Source organism: Nicotiana sylvestris, chromosome 3, assembly GCF_000393655.2.
Source record: "Nicotiana sylvestris chromosome 3, ASM39365v2, whole genome shotgun sequence".
Taxonomy (NCBI): Eukaryota; Viridiplantae; Streptophyta; class Magnoliopsida; order Solanales; family Solanaceae; genus Nicotiana; species Nicotiana sylvestris.
In genome coordinates this window covers 119,322,686-119,339,120 of record NC_091059.1, presented here as the reverse complement: position 1 = coordinate 119,339,120, position 16,435 = coordinate 119,322,686, and the positions used below count along the sequence as shown (strand labels likewise).

The window sequence follows — 16,435 nt, the reverse complement described above, 5'->3', positions numbered from 1 at the left end:
TCCGTTATAGAGAATATGGCATTCATAGCCTTCCGTTACACATTCTTCAATGGTCCCCATAATTATCATTTAAGAGGGATTTGCTCCTAGGACCTTGTTTCCTATGTGCCACGATAAATAAGGATTCCAACAACCATTTTTGGTGGACGAATTTTTTGACAAGAGTTATATTATATATTGTTCAAAGCTCAATAGCACTTGATTTCTTTACTTCTTAATATTGCTATTACTTCCTTCGAAAGCTCTGCTCCCGGAGCCAAGCTCCTTACTGCCTTATCTCGATTTCAACGCTAAGTCTTACGTTCTTATTTAATTTATTTGTCATTTTGAGATCAAATCGATTCATTTGTCTATAATTTACGTATAAATTTAACTGTACCATTTTACGGGTAAACACCAGTTGCATTCCCGAACAATAATTTCAATCTTTTAAAATAAAAAAATTGTGGTATTTTTGATGAAGAATAAAGATTGAGAAGGAGTTGAAGAAACAAATATGTTATTTGTCACGTAAGGGAAATAGGCGGAATCCATTTATTAAATACACAGGATATTTAGCTAAGATCAGTCTCACTGAGTGTCATGTCATGCAAATTTTTGAATAGGAAGGCCACTAGGTCTACCTCTTTAGTCTTTTGGCCCACTCAGACAATTCATAGTAAAAATTGTGTGAGATAGCCATTTTTTTAAGTGGTATTTACTTTTTATCCATCATTTTTAATGATGAGCAAAAGTAGTCACTAGTCTATTAAAATTAATATGAAAAGACGGTGTTACCCTTTTCTTCTATCTCTTTTCCTTTCCAAACGGAAATGTAGTGTTTATACCGGCGACTGTGTTTCTTCTCATTCTCAAGTGGATTCAGTTGGAAGTTCTAATGTTAAAATGATTCATGTTCCAGACTAGTCTATACCCGATATGATTCTTTTATCTTTTTCTTGAGCTTGGCACAAATGTTTATTAACAGTCGCTTTCATTTGGGGCAAGTACTTCTATAAGATTCATTTTTCGGGATGAGAAAATAAATAAATGAAAGAGACTGTGTCCTTAGTTATTGAAATAGTTAAAGACATGTAGTTCTTAACTTAGACTTACAAGCTCATAAATTAAGAACATCTAGTACTGAACTTACAGTAACAAGCTCATAAGTTAAGGACACTTGGTCCTGAACTTAGAGTTGGAAGTTCAAAAATTAAGGACACTTGGTCCTTAACTTAGAGTTACAAGCACAGAAATTAAGGATATGTAGTCATTAACTTAGAGTTACAAGCACAAAAATTAAGGACAGGTAGTCCTGAACTTCGAGTTCCAAGTTCAAAAGTTAAGGACATGTAGTCCTGAACTTACAGTAACAAGATCATAAGTTAAGGGCACTTGGTCTTGAACTTAGAGTTGGAAGTTCAAAATTGAGGACACTTGGTCCTTAACTTAGGTTACAAGCACAGAAATTAAGGATATGTAGTCCTTAACATAGAGTTACAAGCACAAAAATTAAGGACGGGTAGTCCTGAACTTCGAGTTCCAAGTTCAAAAGTAAAGGACATGTAGTCCTGAACTTAGAATTACAAGTTCAAAAGTTAAGGACAGATAGTCCTAAACTTAGACTTATAAATTAAGGACAGCTAGTCCTGAACTAACAGTAACAAGCTCATAAGTTAAGGACACTTGGTCTTGAACTTTATGAGCAGAAGGATATTTTCGTCTGGACATATATAAGTTTATTAAAGCAGTGACTAAAGACTAAAGATATTTTAAACAGTGGCTTAAAAGTAAATACATGTCTTATTACTGACTAATTGTGCTTCCCCAATTCATAAACAAGTTTGAGGGATGAAGTTTGTAGTTTGACCCGGGATGTTTAACAAATAAAACTAGGAGACGGACAAAAAGGTTAAAAAATACTCCATACTCCATAATATCCATTTATGTGTCAGCATGACATGACACGTAAAAGAAATTCAATGAAAAAATATGCCGCTGACTTTCTAATAAGGACGCGGAGATTGGAGAAGAAACGCGCACGCAATCAATAGACAGAGCATTCCAATAACTTTTTTTGTTAGACTTTCTGTTTTACAGCATAAGAAAATATAAAGCTGACTTTCTTAATAAAAATTTGATTATGCGGCTCTATTCGCTAAGAGATGACGCCACTCATTCTTTTAGAGTATTTAATTTAATAGGGATATAATTTTTATGCACTTAATTTCTATCATTTATATACTTTGATATAGACACGAATAACTTTTCATTAGATATATATATTTATAAAGGGTCAATTATATCAGCATCCTCTAGGGTGCGAAAAACTCAACTAAGCTCGTTTTCTAGTTTAAACAAATATCAAATGTGAAATTTTTGTCAGTTGTACCTTTTTGTATAAGTTATTTTGTAAATGACTTTTTATTTTTCTTGCAAGTGATGGACTTTTTAGATAACGGTCTAAAGATTTCTTTTTAGCAAATTGAAAATCTTTTGAGAAATAGATATGGCCTAAAATTTTGTACGTTATTGTAAATATTAGACTGTACATGCATTAGATCGCAGTCTAATGTTTAGCGAGCAAACTTAAAATTATATGAGCAAACATTAGATCCGAGTCTAATATTGTCCGGAAGAAATAATTTTCCGAGAACTATATTTACATACTTCTTAAAATAGGGACAATATTCAAATAATGGCTAGAAAGGGACAATTGCGTAAATCAGCCATATCAAAATCATGCTAGTTTACCCTCCAAGCCTTACTCTGCGATGAAAAGTGCCATGGAGACATTATAACCTTTTATACTTGGCCCATCACAGTAGAAAAAGGAATGTTTAATGAGAAAACTACACGTCGCTCCAAAATATATATATATATATATATATATAACGAATATAGTTATTTTTGGCCGACTAGCCAAACATACAACTTGCCCAAGTTTAATGAAGACACGAAAGCCTTGTAAATGTTGCCCGTATGGAATAGAAGCTTTTCAACAACATATGGGCCAAACCGGGCCTCATCAATTAATAGTGATGTGTCATGATTCATTAGTCAAGTGTTAAAAGCGAGAATAACTTCCCCCTCCCCCCCCCCCTCCCCCCAATTTTATTTTTTTTTAATATGGGAGATTTGCTTTTATACATAAGAGATTCATTTTTATACATAAGAGATCTAAAAAAGACAGTTTCTTAATTTTAATATTGTTAAAAGTCATGAAAGCCTATTTCCTCTTCAATTAACCTCCCAAGGCAAACTCGAGTTATGCATGATTGAAATTGCATGTCAGATCGAAAGCAGGAAATATATAAATGAGATAGTTATAATTTCTTTCAACAAGCAGAAGTACCAAGTTGAGTATTACAAATGTTGCTTTTGCTCCTAATACGTTTTGTCAAATAACGTAGTCCGGCTTGCTCTTGCTGTTATATGTTCTTCATTTTATTTTTCTTTTAGGTTATCTCTCTTGTGTAGATTCTTTTGGGTTTAAGTATGCCTAGCGAATACTAAAAAAAAGGAATGTTACGCGTCTATTACTTCTTTAGGAGAACGCATTTATTTCTTTAGTAGATCTGTCTTGTAGGCTTTTAACCCACAAACTTAGAGCTAGATGACCTTCAAATCCAATTGGAAGGCATTAGGTCTACCTCTTTAGTTTTTAGGCCAACTAAAAAAGCTCGCAAACAAGTTTGGGGGATGGGCTAGTAGTTTATTAATCCGGGTTGTTTGAAGAATTAACCTAAGTAGTCGTTTAACCGCTTAAATTAAAAATAGCCGGTAATTGTATATTATATGTATAATAATATGTGTATAATTTATGTATATCGGTCCAAAAAGTAAATAGTGAATCCGAGCGGCTATTTGCGTAAAGATTCTGGTATGTTTAGAGCTAACAATTTGCATATAAAACTAGGAAACGTTAACGGAGAAAGAAGGTGTGGGAAAATAATACTCCATACACGAACAAAAAAATCAATGAAAAAATAAGAAGAAAATTAACAATACAAATAAAAGAGTAGTATAACACTTGTTTAGAGCCCCGCAGTGAATGGCACACCAGTAGAAGGCAGCCATGCCCTTCCAGCAATAAGGCTAGCAACAGTATATTTCGAAGCAACATTCCCACTCTTTATCACATGATAACCAGGCCACTTTACCCTATACCTTGTCGAAGACGCTGGTCCAATATTACCATATTCCGCATAGTACAAAGTGCTCAACGCAAAATTAGAATCTAACCAAGTTAACCAACCTGCTCGATTTACCAAACTGTCAATATAAGTCTTCATTATAACCGTTCTTGAATATTGCTGCCACGGACGTCCCAAATATGTCTGAAACGACCGAACCACGGGCCGAAGATCAGGTGCTGCCATTATCCGAGAGTTATGAATTGAAATTGCAGTGTTCTGAAAAGGGTCGTTTCTGCCTTGTGCTGTGATCACGTTCACTTGACCCCATAAGGGTCTTCGGACGTAAATCATGCAATTTTGGAAAACAACTGCGGCGTTGCCGAAGATGAAGTCTATGGTGCCGTAGATATAACATGATTTGTAGAACTGTCGTTGGGATTGGACAAAGAGGGTATCTTGGTATCCTTCGAAACCACAGCCGTAGAACACTGAAAGATCAGATGCGGATCGGAGAGCTACTGCTTGGCCATTTTGTGGCCCTGCTGTGTTTCTGAATGTCATGCCTCGAGCAATGAATCCAATTCCGTCCACCCCTAAAGCATCATAATATGAAACGAAAAAAGTGAATAACTAACGTGTGGATTAAATTTGTCTACACCAACAACGTATGAAAATATACATTATTTAGTGTTAATCTACCTTACTTCACAGGTTAGTAGTTCACTTTTTATGAAATTATTTTACATAGTCAATTTATAGAAGCTAAATTAACGCTTATTGGTTATTATAAGTTCAACATTAAACACTGCAGAAAGCATGTCTGACAACTTGTAAAAGAGTGTGACTAACTTGTTATAAAAAGTTAAACTAGACTGCTAATATAAAAATTCATTACAATGTTAATGAATATAAGTAGGTCATAAAAAACACATTATGGTTAGCGTAACCCCAAATTAAGTGTACAGTTCGTGTTAGCTTACGAAAGTTAAGCATTAACTCTTGGGTATTATTTGGCACAAAAGCATCTAGGAGATGTTTTTGTTCCAGATCATTACATTAAGCTATTGAGCGGGATCACTTGATCAAATCAGTTTCTTTGGATGAGACAGTCATTTAGAGGTTAGACATGCAAAACTACGCATTAAATCAAATAGCTAATACAATTGCGATGCAGAACTACATATCTTGATAAGACTTGTTTCATATATTGATACAGAATATTGCGAGAAAATATCCATAATCCGTAACCTTTCAAAAATAAATAGTAAGTACATTATAATATACCAAATACTTATTAGTTTAGTTGTGAATATGCCAACCCCGTTTCTCAATCTCAGCGAACATGTTCATAGCAGACGGAACTTTATTTTTTATTTCGACAACTAAATTCTGACATCAAAAAATATAGGAGTATTTTAGTAGTTTGAAAATGCAGATTGTTCCCTCGGGAACAAGCATAAGAATTGTTGCACGTGAAAGGAATTGAATGCAACAAAATGATCCGCCAAATTAGCTTTGACATGTAGCTTCATTTTTTTCCATTTTTATCTTTATTATCAATTTAACACAAAGTAGATTATGATCCAGCCTGTATATATTACGGAGGTTGTTCATTTCCGATATTTGGCAAAATTATGCAAATTTGGAGTTAACTAGCATTCTCTAACTTTTATGGCGGGCATCAACCGTTACACCAAAGGAAAAGGGAACCTACATCTTCTCAGCAAAATCATCTCCTAAAAGCTATACTACTTAAAATTTATCAATGTACAAAGGAAATATTCTAAGAAAATATCAATGGATAATCCATATATTGTCAGATAAAACAACCTTATTAAGCAAGTATTTAATGCTTATTGCATTCCTTAATCTCAGCACATGTTCACAGCAGGAGAATACTTTTTGTAAAAAATAAAACCTGACATGAAAGCTAAATTTTAATAGTTTGAAAATCAGATTGTTCCCTCGCGAACAAGCCCTAAGAATAATTGCACGTGACAGTTATTGAATGCAACAAAATAACCCGCCAAAATAGCTTTGACTTTTAATTAGCTTAAATTTATTTTGACATTAAGACACAGTTTAAGAAAAAGTAGATTTTGATCCAGCCGTCATTATGGAGTTGGTTCACACTCGATGTTTGAAATTTTGTGGCAATTGGGAGTACTTAACTCGCATTCTATTTATTTACGAGTTCCAAAATTCTGTACGTTAGGCCTCAACCATAACACAAAAAGTAAAGAAACCTACAGCTTCAAAAGCAAATCCCTTGACACATTTCCTAAAAGTATGTTCCTTCTAAAAGGAAATCCTCCTAATTATTTCTCCTATTGAGGTGCGCCCCTCTTCGAACTTTACGTGAATGCCAGATATTTTGTGAATCAAGCTGCCCTAATTTCTCCTTTGTTTTTTGTAGTTTTACTTAACGTTAATGAACCAGAAGTAGATGATATCTAGCTTTAATAGTTGCTATCTTTTGTAAGAGATTGTTACACAAATAGCTGCCAGATTTAATGTTTATTTTTTCTAACCGCTATACTTAGATTATACATGAATTATATATACATCCGCCGGCTTTTTTTAGTTTAAGAGATTAAGTAGGCGAGTTAATTCTTCCTTTTGTAATTATGCATTAATCTATTTCAATGCTTGAAATCTTAAAGATCCAAACGGGAAGTAAACTCAAAATTCAAAGGAAACAGAGAGAGAGAGAGAGAGAGAGTCATTACCAAGAGTTGCAGTACTGTAAGTTGTGTAACCTGCAGCAACACTGCGGCTGCCCGTGATTACAGTGTATCTCAAGCCAGCACCAACTAACATAATCTTTCCCATAGTAGGACCTATCAATATATTCTCCCTATAAACACCCCTTTTTATATATATCACAATCCTCTGATTTCCAACTCTTCTTGAAGTTGCATAATTAATTGCAGCCTGAATAGACCGAAAATGACCCGATCTATCCTTAGCCACCACATAATTAGCCCTCGTAGCCATCAAATCTATCGACGAGGAATGTAATAACACTCTTTCACTAGCCGTGAGCCAATTTGGAAATCCACCAACTTGTGTTGTATTTTCCCAGTCCACGAACTCCCCATTCATAGCCAAACAGTTACTAATCAGCTGCGAAACATTAGTAGACAAATTCGGCTGTAAGATATTGGATACGTTAAGATCATTTGATCCCGATAAACATGTTTCAATGTTTGTCATTGAGGCACTAAGCCAAGTTTGAGCATCAAAATCTGAACTTGAATTTGATTTAATGCCGTCAAGACTACGGTTTAATTGGAGAACTGTATCATCCATTAGCTTGTCACAATCCATCCATACTAACTGCTTACGTTTTCCCCTGCAATGTTGGCTTACATTTTTTGCATGGGCCTGTACTTGAATTACGTGATCTAAAGCAACTTGGACTGTCATAGTTCGAAATTCGGATTTGTTCTGGGGTTTGAAAGAATCTCCGGACATGAAGTATTTACATGGCTCGGGGTGAGGAGTTTTGCTACACCACCAGTTAATGTCATTACTTGTTTCTTCATCAATTGATAAAGATTGATGTAGGGACAAAGATAGAGAAAAGAACAAAAGGAGTAAAGAATTGAACTTATAAATTGTCATTGTGTAATTTGTGTAATGGTTTGTGTTAGGGTGACGAGAGGAACTAGCTAAGAAAACATTTAAGGCTGATAAGTGTAGTGACTTCTTATACTAGTATAGATAGAAATTAATGGTAGGAACTGGAAGAGAAGTGCAATGTCAAATGACAGTTGGATTCTGAAATATTGGGGTGGCAAAATCACAGTTATAAGATATGAAACCACAAATAAGAAAATTAAATCAATGTTCATATTCAAATTAAAATGCCGGTGTGTCCTTCCTTAATTTTGAGATCCTTGTTTAGTGGATCACTGGAAATGCACTCAATATTTAAATAGAGAAAGACTAATGATCCCACTGGTTTTACGCTGAATTCATGAGTTTTATTAATGTCACAATTATGTGAGCACAATCTCTCGAGTAAAGTATGAATTCTTCTGAGCCATGCAGGTTGACCTTGTTTAGTTGCTTAACGTGATTACATATGCGCCATTTACAAATTTCAACTAAGATTCAAATTACAAGATTTCATATTGGCGCAAAACAAGATTCATTATGTCAAAAAAAATTCCCCACTTGATGTTGATTGCTGGAGGATAGTGACAACAAAATGGATAAATATTTTAAAGTAACCGTCCAACCCTGATTAAAAATGGGTTAGACAATTGATTAATTTAAAGCGGATCAAATATGAATCAATCTATGTCATCCGTTGTAATAACATCAATATATGCTCACTAGTTCTTAATTTTGTCGATCCAAAGGACATTTCTAACCAAGATTATGGTCCAATGATTTGCCAATTAAATTCGTGGTTAAGATTCAAATCCACCTACACAAGTAGAATAATGGTGATAGTATACTATTTCCTTTCCTAGGATTGCTTTGCGGCCATTGTTTTCATCTTCAGCAATATTTAAAATTGATCGGGCGAGTATGTACTTTTACTAAATTTATTTTCTTACATTTATATCTCTACACCGTTATTCAAGAAGCATGTACTCATATTATCAGTCTCTCAATTTATTTATTTTTCGAAAAAAAATATGGGCAGATCGGATATTCTATCCATTTTTGTCTAACACCCGCCCAATTGTCAGCGCTAGCTACTGGAGGGTATGTTTAAATATTTAAGCGTTAACAAAGTTAGAGTGGAGAGAAAGAAAGCCATTAATATAACATGCATGTCTTGAGGTCCGTACATGTGATGCTTAACTTGATGCTCAAGCAGGGTAATTAATGTGCAATTTAAGGAATAGAAGCTTAGTATTCTCCCTAATCCCTTAAGCAGATGCCTAAACAGCTATTTATCGTGAGATGCCCATGTGCTCGCAAGTTCTTCGGGCGCAGTGTTCCTTTTATTCGGCGTGAAAATTCTAAGTAAGATGAAGAAAATCTAATCAACTTGCGGAGTTTTTACAGATCTAATTTCACTGGGTGCGCAATGAGAGCCCCTTTATTAGAAACCTTGTTGCTTTTAAATATTGAGTTAAGGTTAACTTTATGCAATTGTTCAGTTAAACATCTTTGCCATTAGATTACACGAATCACGAGTAAGCTGAAATCATTTGTAAAATAATTATGCGAAATAAACATTAATTTCATGCGGAAAGTATGAGCATCTGACTCACGCCTAACCCAAAACTTCAATAGGTAAAGTTATGGCACAGAACATCATAAATCCAGAATCCCGTGGACTGAATCTTTTGTGTGTGTTCTCTTTAGGCGATTGAAGATAATCGAGTAGAGTTAAAAAAAAAAAATTTAGGTCTTTTTTAGGAGATTAAAGATTGAATTGAGATTCTTTTTCCCTTTTAGGAGATTGAAGATTGAGTAGAGATTAGGTTCAAAAAGCGAAGGAGTATGCCTGAAACCCAGAGCGATAGATGACGAGAGAAAGTTTAACTTTGATACCATATGAAAGAATACGAACATCTAATTTAAAACTTTCAGGAAATGAGTGTAGTGGCACTTGACATTATAAATCACTTTGGAGACCCGTAAGTAATCGATGAAGAACAAGTGTATTTCCTAACAAAGTAAAGCATCAATATCGTATAACATCATGCCTACATTGTTTACAAGTTAAATTGTGACAATAGAACTGTATGGGTCAAAATCTGACCACAAGTGGATTATCACATAAAGGAATGGTAAGGGGTCGACCAAGCCATGATCGTACCTACAAGGCGAAATAGCGATGAGTATCTCGGCCACTGCGGAGATCGAGCCATCAAAAAGCTCGCACGGCCAAACATATGTCGTAATACTTGAGGGGAGCGATGAAAAGTATAATCAAGAAAGAGGGAATTCTGGTTAAAGACCGTTGGATAAAGGAAAATATTTATAATATATATAGGAGGGAATAAGGCAAGAAAAAGGAGACCCCGACTCCCGAAGGAGAGAGAGGGATGGAAGAACAGGAGAAACTCTCCAACAATAAAGAAGCAGAAATTCAGATCTTGGCTGCAAATCTTTGTAATCATCATTGCTGAATCAATAAAGATAGATCTCATAGCTATCAGTGGTATTCCTTTCATTTCCTTCTTAGCTCATACATTACAGAACCATAGGTCAAAATTGTAAGTTTATCATTCGTGTTTGATGTCTTTTAGTAATCTCAAAAAGAGCTATAAGCTCGGTTATATTCGATTCTCGTATTCAATATGCTTAGATCTAGAGTTAATTATTCTTGGCTAAGATTTATCCTCCATTTTCTTCATTAATTAGTTTAGTGAAAAACTTACCACTTTTTGGTCGAATAATTTGGCGCCATCTGTGGGGATTTCTTAGCCAAATTTTTAGCTTCCTTTAGATCTAAAACTAGCCAAGTATCATTTCCAGGCTGTCATAGCCTTACCATCTCTGTACAAACGCCAAAAAGTGATGGATAAGCTATTGAGATAACCAAACCAATCTACGTCAGATCTCTACATGAAATCGAAATCATGTCTGATGTCTATGCAGAACCCACGCCTCATCTATAGCGATGGGTTTGACACATCATATGCATGTTCAAAGTAGGATCACAGTCACTACACACCTAGCATGACCGCAGTCCTATTTAACGTGTTTACTCCATGTACCGGCCTATACTTCCACCTCTTAGGAACGGGCGATAGCATACTAAGTGATTCTCTGAAATAACGGGCGTATCCTGCCTTATTTTCATACCTACATGTGTTGTGTGGTTTATGAACAATTATGACATATTTCCCTTGTAGTTTTCACATATCGGGTAGGATCGGATTGGGGCTTGGGCTCGAGATCCCAATGGGCGAAGTAAGTCAAGCCCATGAGAAGCCTAGATACGACTAACGACGAAGTCAAGCATGGCTACCATATCTGAAACCACCATTCGAGCACGGGGAGAAGCAAGTAACCCTACATCGTCTCTCCTCCTTCACCGACTTTCCAAGTCAAGGTAACAGGCAATTTTATTTGGATTTAACTTATCATACTTTCTTTTGGCTCAGAACAGGAACATGAACATTCTTATAGGTACATGAACAAGGAACGAACACCACCAGACACACTGGGAAAATGTTCTGTGCCATACCATCTCGCAAGCAACGACCGAGCAAAGCCCTCTGTGCCATACTAAATCATAAATAACAAAAACAACCCAGAACAGGTCGACATTATTAAGAAATAATCTCCGGAACCAAGGACTGAGCGACGGGTCCATGAAATGTATATTCTCCCCAACCGACAAAGCATGGGCTCGAAAAGCTTAGTGCCTAGAAACCCAAACAAAAGTTCACCATCCGTCTCACCAACTGCCTTTCCGGACCGAGCAACGAAGGGACCGGATAAATCGGGACTCCACCAACACATACAAACTATGCAACGACGCACAGTACTCTCCAATGAAAGCAGAACTAAGCAAACTGGGACTCACCCCGGTGCGGGCACAAACAATGCGGTAACGAGTAATGACGTCCAATAAAAGCAATACAACGGACAAATCTCACAATCCCTCCAAACCCGCACATCGCCAAATGGGTTACGATTTGATCTCGCTCGAATTAACACTTTTATGGCCATCGTCCATCGCCAAATGGGTTGCGATTCGATCTTGCTCGAATTAACACCTTTACTGCCATCGACAATCGCCAACCGGGTTACGATTCGATCTCGCTCGAATTAACACCTTTACGGCCGTCGGCCATCGCCAAGTGAAGGTAAAAATTCGCCCACCCGAATCGACAGATTGAAGTTCGACTTCGCCCGATTATATAAGTCAGAAATTGACTTCGCCCAAGATGGCCACTCCAAGTTCGACCTCACTCGAATATATATGGAAAAATTGACTTCGCCCAAGATAGAGACTTCAAGTTTGACCTTGTTCGAATATATAAGTCAGAAATTGACTTCTCCCAAGATGGTGACTCCAAGTTCGACCTCGCTCCAATATATATGGAAAAATTGACTTCGCCCAAATTGGTAAGTCTGAATTCGACCTCGTTCGAATCAAGGTTGATTCCGCCCAAGTTGGCAAATCAGAAGTCAACCTCGCCCGAACTTGCAGACCCGGTAACTTCATTCGAACTCACACAACGAGATTCGACCTCGCTCGGATCAAGAAAACTGGATCCGCTCGCATTCAATTTCCCAATTAAAAGATTAGGGACTCATTACGGAGAAATCCGAAGATCTTCTCCCCAGAAAATAAAACAAAAAAAATGGGAGAGAAGGAGAAAAAAAGTCAAAAGATACACAAACAAAGGCGAAGCAACTATTTTATTCAAATATACGTGCACAACAGCCGCGACTTACAAAAAAGCCAAAAATGCCTCAAAAAAATGATGAAAACAAACAACAAAAAGAAGAAAAAAAACTAAGTACAAGAGCTGCAACAAAGTTTCACGAGGCGTCATCTCCACCGCCGTTCTCCCCAGCATCATCATCATCAGAAGGCAACCCATCTCAATATCAACGCCATCACCAGCCTCCGGTGTCGTAGGGTCGTAACCGTAGGCAGTACAAGCCTCGCATGCCTTCGCCCGAGCATCTTCAAAGGCGGCTTCAGAAACACTCCCCGCCTCCCACAAACCCTTGTATATATCTCGTTGGGCCTCGGATGGACCCATAGCTCATACAAACGGCGGGGAACAATGGCAGAGGCAGACTTAGCTTGAGCCAACAGTTTCGCCTTCTCGGCCTCAACAGTTGCGACCCGTTCTCCCAGGCTCGAAACTTCCTAGTAAATTTCACCAATACGTTCCTCAAGCCGCACTTCCCTCATCGTGGTTGCGCCCTCTCAGATTCCTGCTCAGACCTGAGGACACGGATAGTGTCTTCTAGCGTCGCCGCCCTCGCCAAAGCCGACGCTCGAGCACCCTTATCTCTCTCCAACTCGGCTACTTTCTTTTTCAGCTCAGCCACCTTCTCCACCCATTCTGCACTGAGAGTGTCGACTCTAGCAGCATTTTTCTCAAGCTCAGCTCGTAAAGATATAATCTTCGCCTGAAGGTCTTCGCACTCCGCTGCAACCCCTTTGCCCACCTCAAGCTCCTCTTCTTTGGCACAAAGCAGCTCCTCAAGCTCACTGCATCTGCAGATAGACCGCATCAGATCCTCATTTCTTTTCTCCAACTCCTCCATGGCGGACTGGGTACGAGTACCCGCTCTGAGCTGCTCGCGCATCTCACGGCACCTGTTACGATACCGCCAATACTTCTCATCCATTTTCAGAAAAATCTCGGCCCGCGTCTCAGCCCTACGAGCGCTCTCGATCTCCAGCATGTAAGCATAAAAAAAAAGGAGAAAGAGTCAATAAAGACAAGAGTCGTGAAACAAGAAAACAAAAAGGAACTCACCCTCAGGACCATTGCGGCCATACCGTGTGACAACCCAGAATCGCTAACTTCCTGAAGAGATTCGCTTTCAGCGGGAGCATAGAAGATCAAAATGTGGAACCAAATCCATCGTATCCTGTAATAGGTTGAGGTCCGATGGGATTTCGAGTATGCGAGAAGGGCCTTCCACCCTTACCTCGATCCTGGTGAAGCCCTTCTCAAATGTCCTCATGTCCTCAGGGTCAATGTCGGACTCAGCTTCGTAATCCTCAACCATGATGACTTTCCCCTTCTCATCTGCCGAAAAAGGGGCGCGGTTCTGTCGGGATAACGATGGTCTGCAAAAAAAACTACGGCGGGATCGGAACTTCTTCCCTCCACTGCAATAGCCTCTTGAATGCTCGCAATGGGAGTCGCATCTGCCTCCTAGCTGGCCCCGCTGCCAGTTTCGGGTACCATCGAAACAAGGTCACCCCTCGAGGGTGTTTCGGCTATAGAAGTGTCTTCCAACACTACTCTTCGCCTCTTTGACAGGGCCTCTCCACTACCGACACGAGAAGATTCACCCATTGAACGGATGGTAGGGACTGGAGTCTCCAGTTGAGAAGCAACCTCCAAACGGACGGCTTCGGCCGCGGGTGCGGCCTGACGAATGGCCAGACTCTTTGCGCCCTCGCTTGTAGTAACTCTTGGTGCGGGCCGGGCGGAGGATACCGATTGACGGAATGCGAGCGGAGGAGCCCTCGTCCTTCTTATCCCTCTCCGACCTGCCAATAAGGAGGGATTTGATCATATAACGACAAGGTTAACGAAATTGTGAAGCAGAGAGCAAAGCAAAACCATAACGAGTCGACTCATCGGTAAGATACTTGTGCCCGTACTTCTTATAAAAAGGCGCTCACTCACAAATCCCCATCGTGTGGGGGAGAATTGCGCTCACCCACTCACATATATTGGAAACTAGGGGGAGAGGCATTCTCTCGGCTACAAAAGCAAAAACAAATCATTAGTGAAGTCGCCAAAAGGAAGACGACCGACAACCATGTTAAAAAAAATTGCATAAAGTAAATAGGGGAAAACTCACGAGCGAAATTCCACGTCTCAGGAAACCCTGTTGGGTTCGGCACGATGTGTTCTATTCAGACATAGAAGTAGCTCTTCCAAAAGCGACAATTGGCCTTATCGTCCATCTTCACAACCAAACTCTTGGTTCCTCGATGACGCATATGAATCATCGTACCCCGTAGAAAATGGGGACGAAGAGGTGAAGTATGTGCCTAAGAGAAATTCCCCAACCGGCCAGCTCCACATACTTGATGAGCATGAGGAAGAGCTTGTACGCATATGGAGAGAGTTGAGCCGGGCAAAATTCATGGAAGCGGTAGAAATCCACCACTAGGGAAAGAAAGGGAAGCGTGTACCCGGTAACAAAGGGATACGCATAAAATGCGTAGTAGCCCGAGCGGTGTAAATGCACTATATCCTGACCCGCCGACACCATTTCGATGTGATCGGGGATTCCCCACTTGGCCTTGAGCGCAGTAATCGCCGCAGCATCCATAGTGGAAGGAATGGGCGTCAGTTCATCTCCGGCGGGGCTATTAAAATCAGTGCTCGTCTTTCCCAGGCGGGGAACCACCTCATCCACTATCGGAAACCCTTCATCTTCCACCACCTCCACCCCCTCTTCGAGTGAGGATACGTCACTTTCCGGCACCGGAGCACCTACAGCTTTGTCAGAATGGGAAGAAGAACTAGCCATTTGTTCTCTTATATCAAAAGAAACGAAAATGATGAAGGAAAAAGACAATGGTCAAAGTGAATCCTAGCAAAAGCAGAAATATGAAAGACTAGAGAAGGAGGAGAAAGTTTGCAAAGTTCTTTCTTAAACAATTAAAAAGCGAAACATTCAAATGAGAGGCACCCCCTTTTTATAGGGATATAAATGCCCTGGGCGGGAAAACCAAGAGCCGCCAATTAGAAAACGGAAAGGGCACAGAAAACGACACAACGCCTAGGAAACGTGCACCATAATGACGCATGAGAAGTATTTATGACATCCTAAATCGACGTGGTGATCCAATTTTGAACTGACGTAACAGTCCGACACGATTCTTGAAGCGTCATGTCGCTACCTCGTCATGAGGATCTCGTTCCTCACATAAAGCATTCAGATTCCTCCCAATTTTTGAATCAACAGAGTCTGTCCATCGAGCTCGCCAAGAGGCAACCCCAACGGGCGGAGGGACTAGCTGTATGAGTCAAAATCTGAATACAAGTGGATTATCACATAAAGGAATGGTAAGGGGTCGACTAAGCCATGGTCGTACCCACAAGGCGTAATAGCGATGAGTATCTCGGCCACTGCCGAGATCGAGCCATCAGAAAGCTCGCACGGCCAAATATATGTCGTAATACTTAAGGGGAGCGATGAAAAGTATAATCAAGAGAGAGGGAATTCTGGTTAAAGACCGTTGGATAAAGGAGAATATTTGTAATATATATATAGGAGGGAATAAGGCAAGAAGAAGGGGGGCCCGACTCCTGGAGGAGAGAGAGGGATGGAAGAACAGGAGAAACTCTCCAATAATAAAGAAGCAGAAGTTCAGATCTTGGCTGCAAATCTTTATAATCATCATCGTTGAATCAATAAAGATAGATCTCATAGCTATCAATGGCATTCCTTCCTTTTCTTCTTAGCTCATACATTACAGAATCATACGTAAAAAATGTAAGCTTATTATTCGTGTTTGATGTTTTTTAGTAGTCTCAAAAAGAGTTATAAGCTCGGGTATATTCGATTCTCGTATTCAATATGCTTAGATCTGGAGTGAATTATTTTTAGCTAAGATTTATCCTCTATTTTCTTCATTAATTAGTTTAGCAAAAAGCTTAGCACTTTTTGGTTGA

General features: G+C 38.9%; 1 protein-coding gene across 1 annotated transcript; it reads right to left on the bottom strand.

Moving 5' to 3' along the window:
• Nucleotides 1-3,920: 3,920 nt before the first annotated feature.
• Nucleotides 3,921-7,877, bottom strand: LOC104223992 (probable pectinesterase/pectinesterase inhibitor 59). Its single transcript, XM_070168588.1, has 2 exons — nt 6,848-7,877; nt 3,921-4,711 (listed from the first exon to the last, which is right to left on the bottom strand). The coding sequence occupies exons 1-2, from the start codon at nt 7,743-7,745 to the stop codon at nt 4,017-4,019; spliced, it is 1,593 nt and encodes a 530-aa protein (XP_070024689.1). The 5' UTR covers nt 7,746-7,877; the 3' UTR covers nt 3,921-4,016.
• Nucleotides 7,878-16,435: the final 8,558 nt, after the last annotated feature.

Coding starts and splice junctions, on each gene's coding strand:
- LOC104223992 (XM_070168588.1), bottom strand. CDS start 7,745: ATGACAATTTATAAGTTCAATTCTTTACTCCTTTTGTTCTTTTCTCTA. Junction 4,712..6,847: donor TTACAGTACTGCAACTCTTG/GTAATGACTCTC, acceptor ATGATGCTTTAG/GGGTGGACGGAATTGGATTC.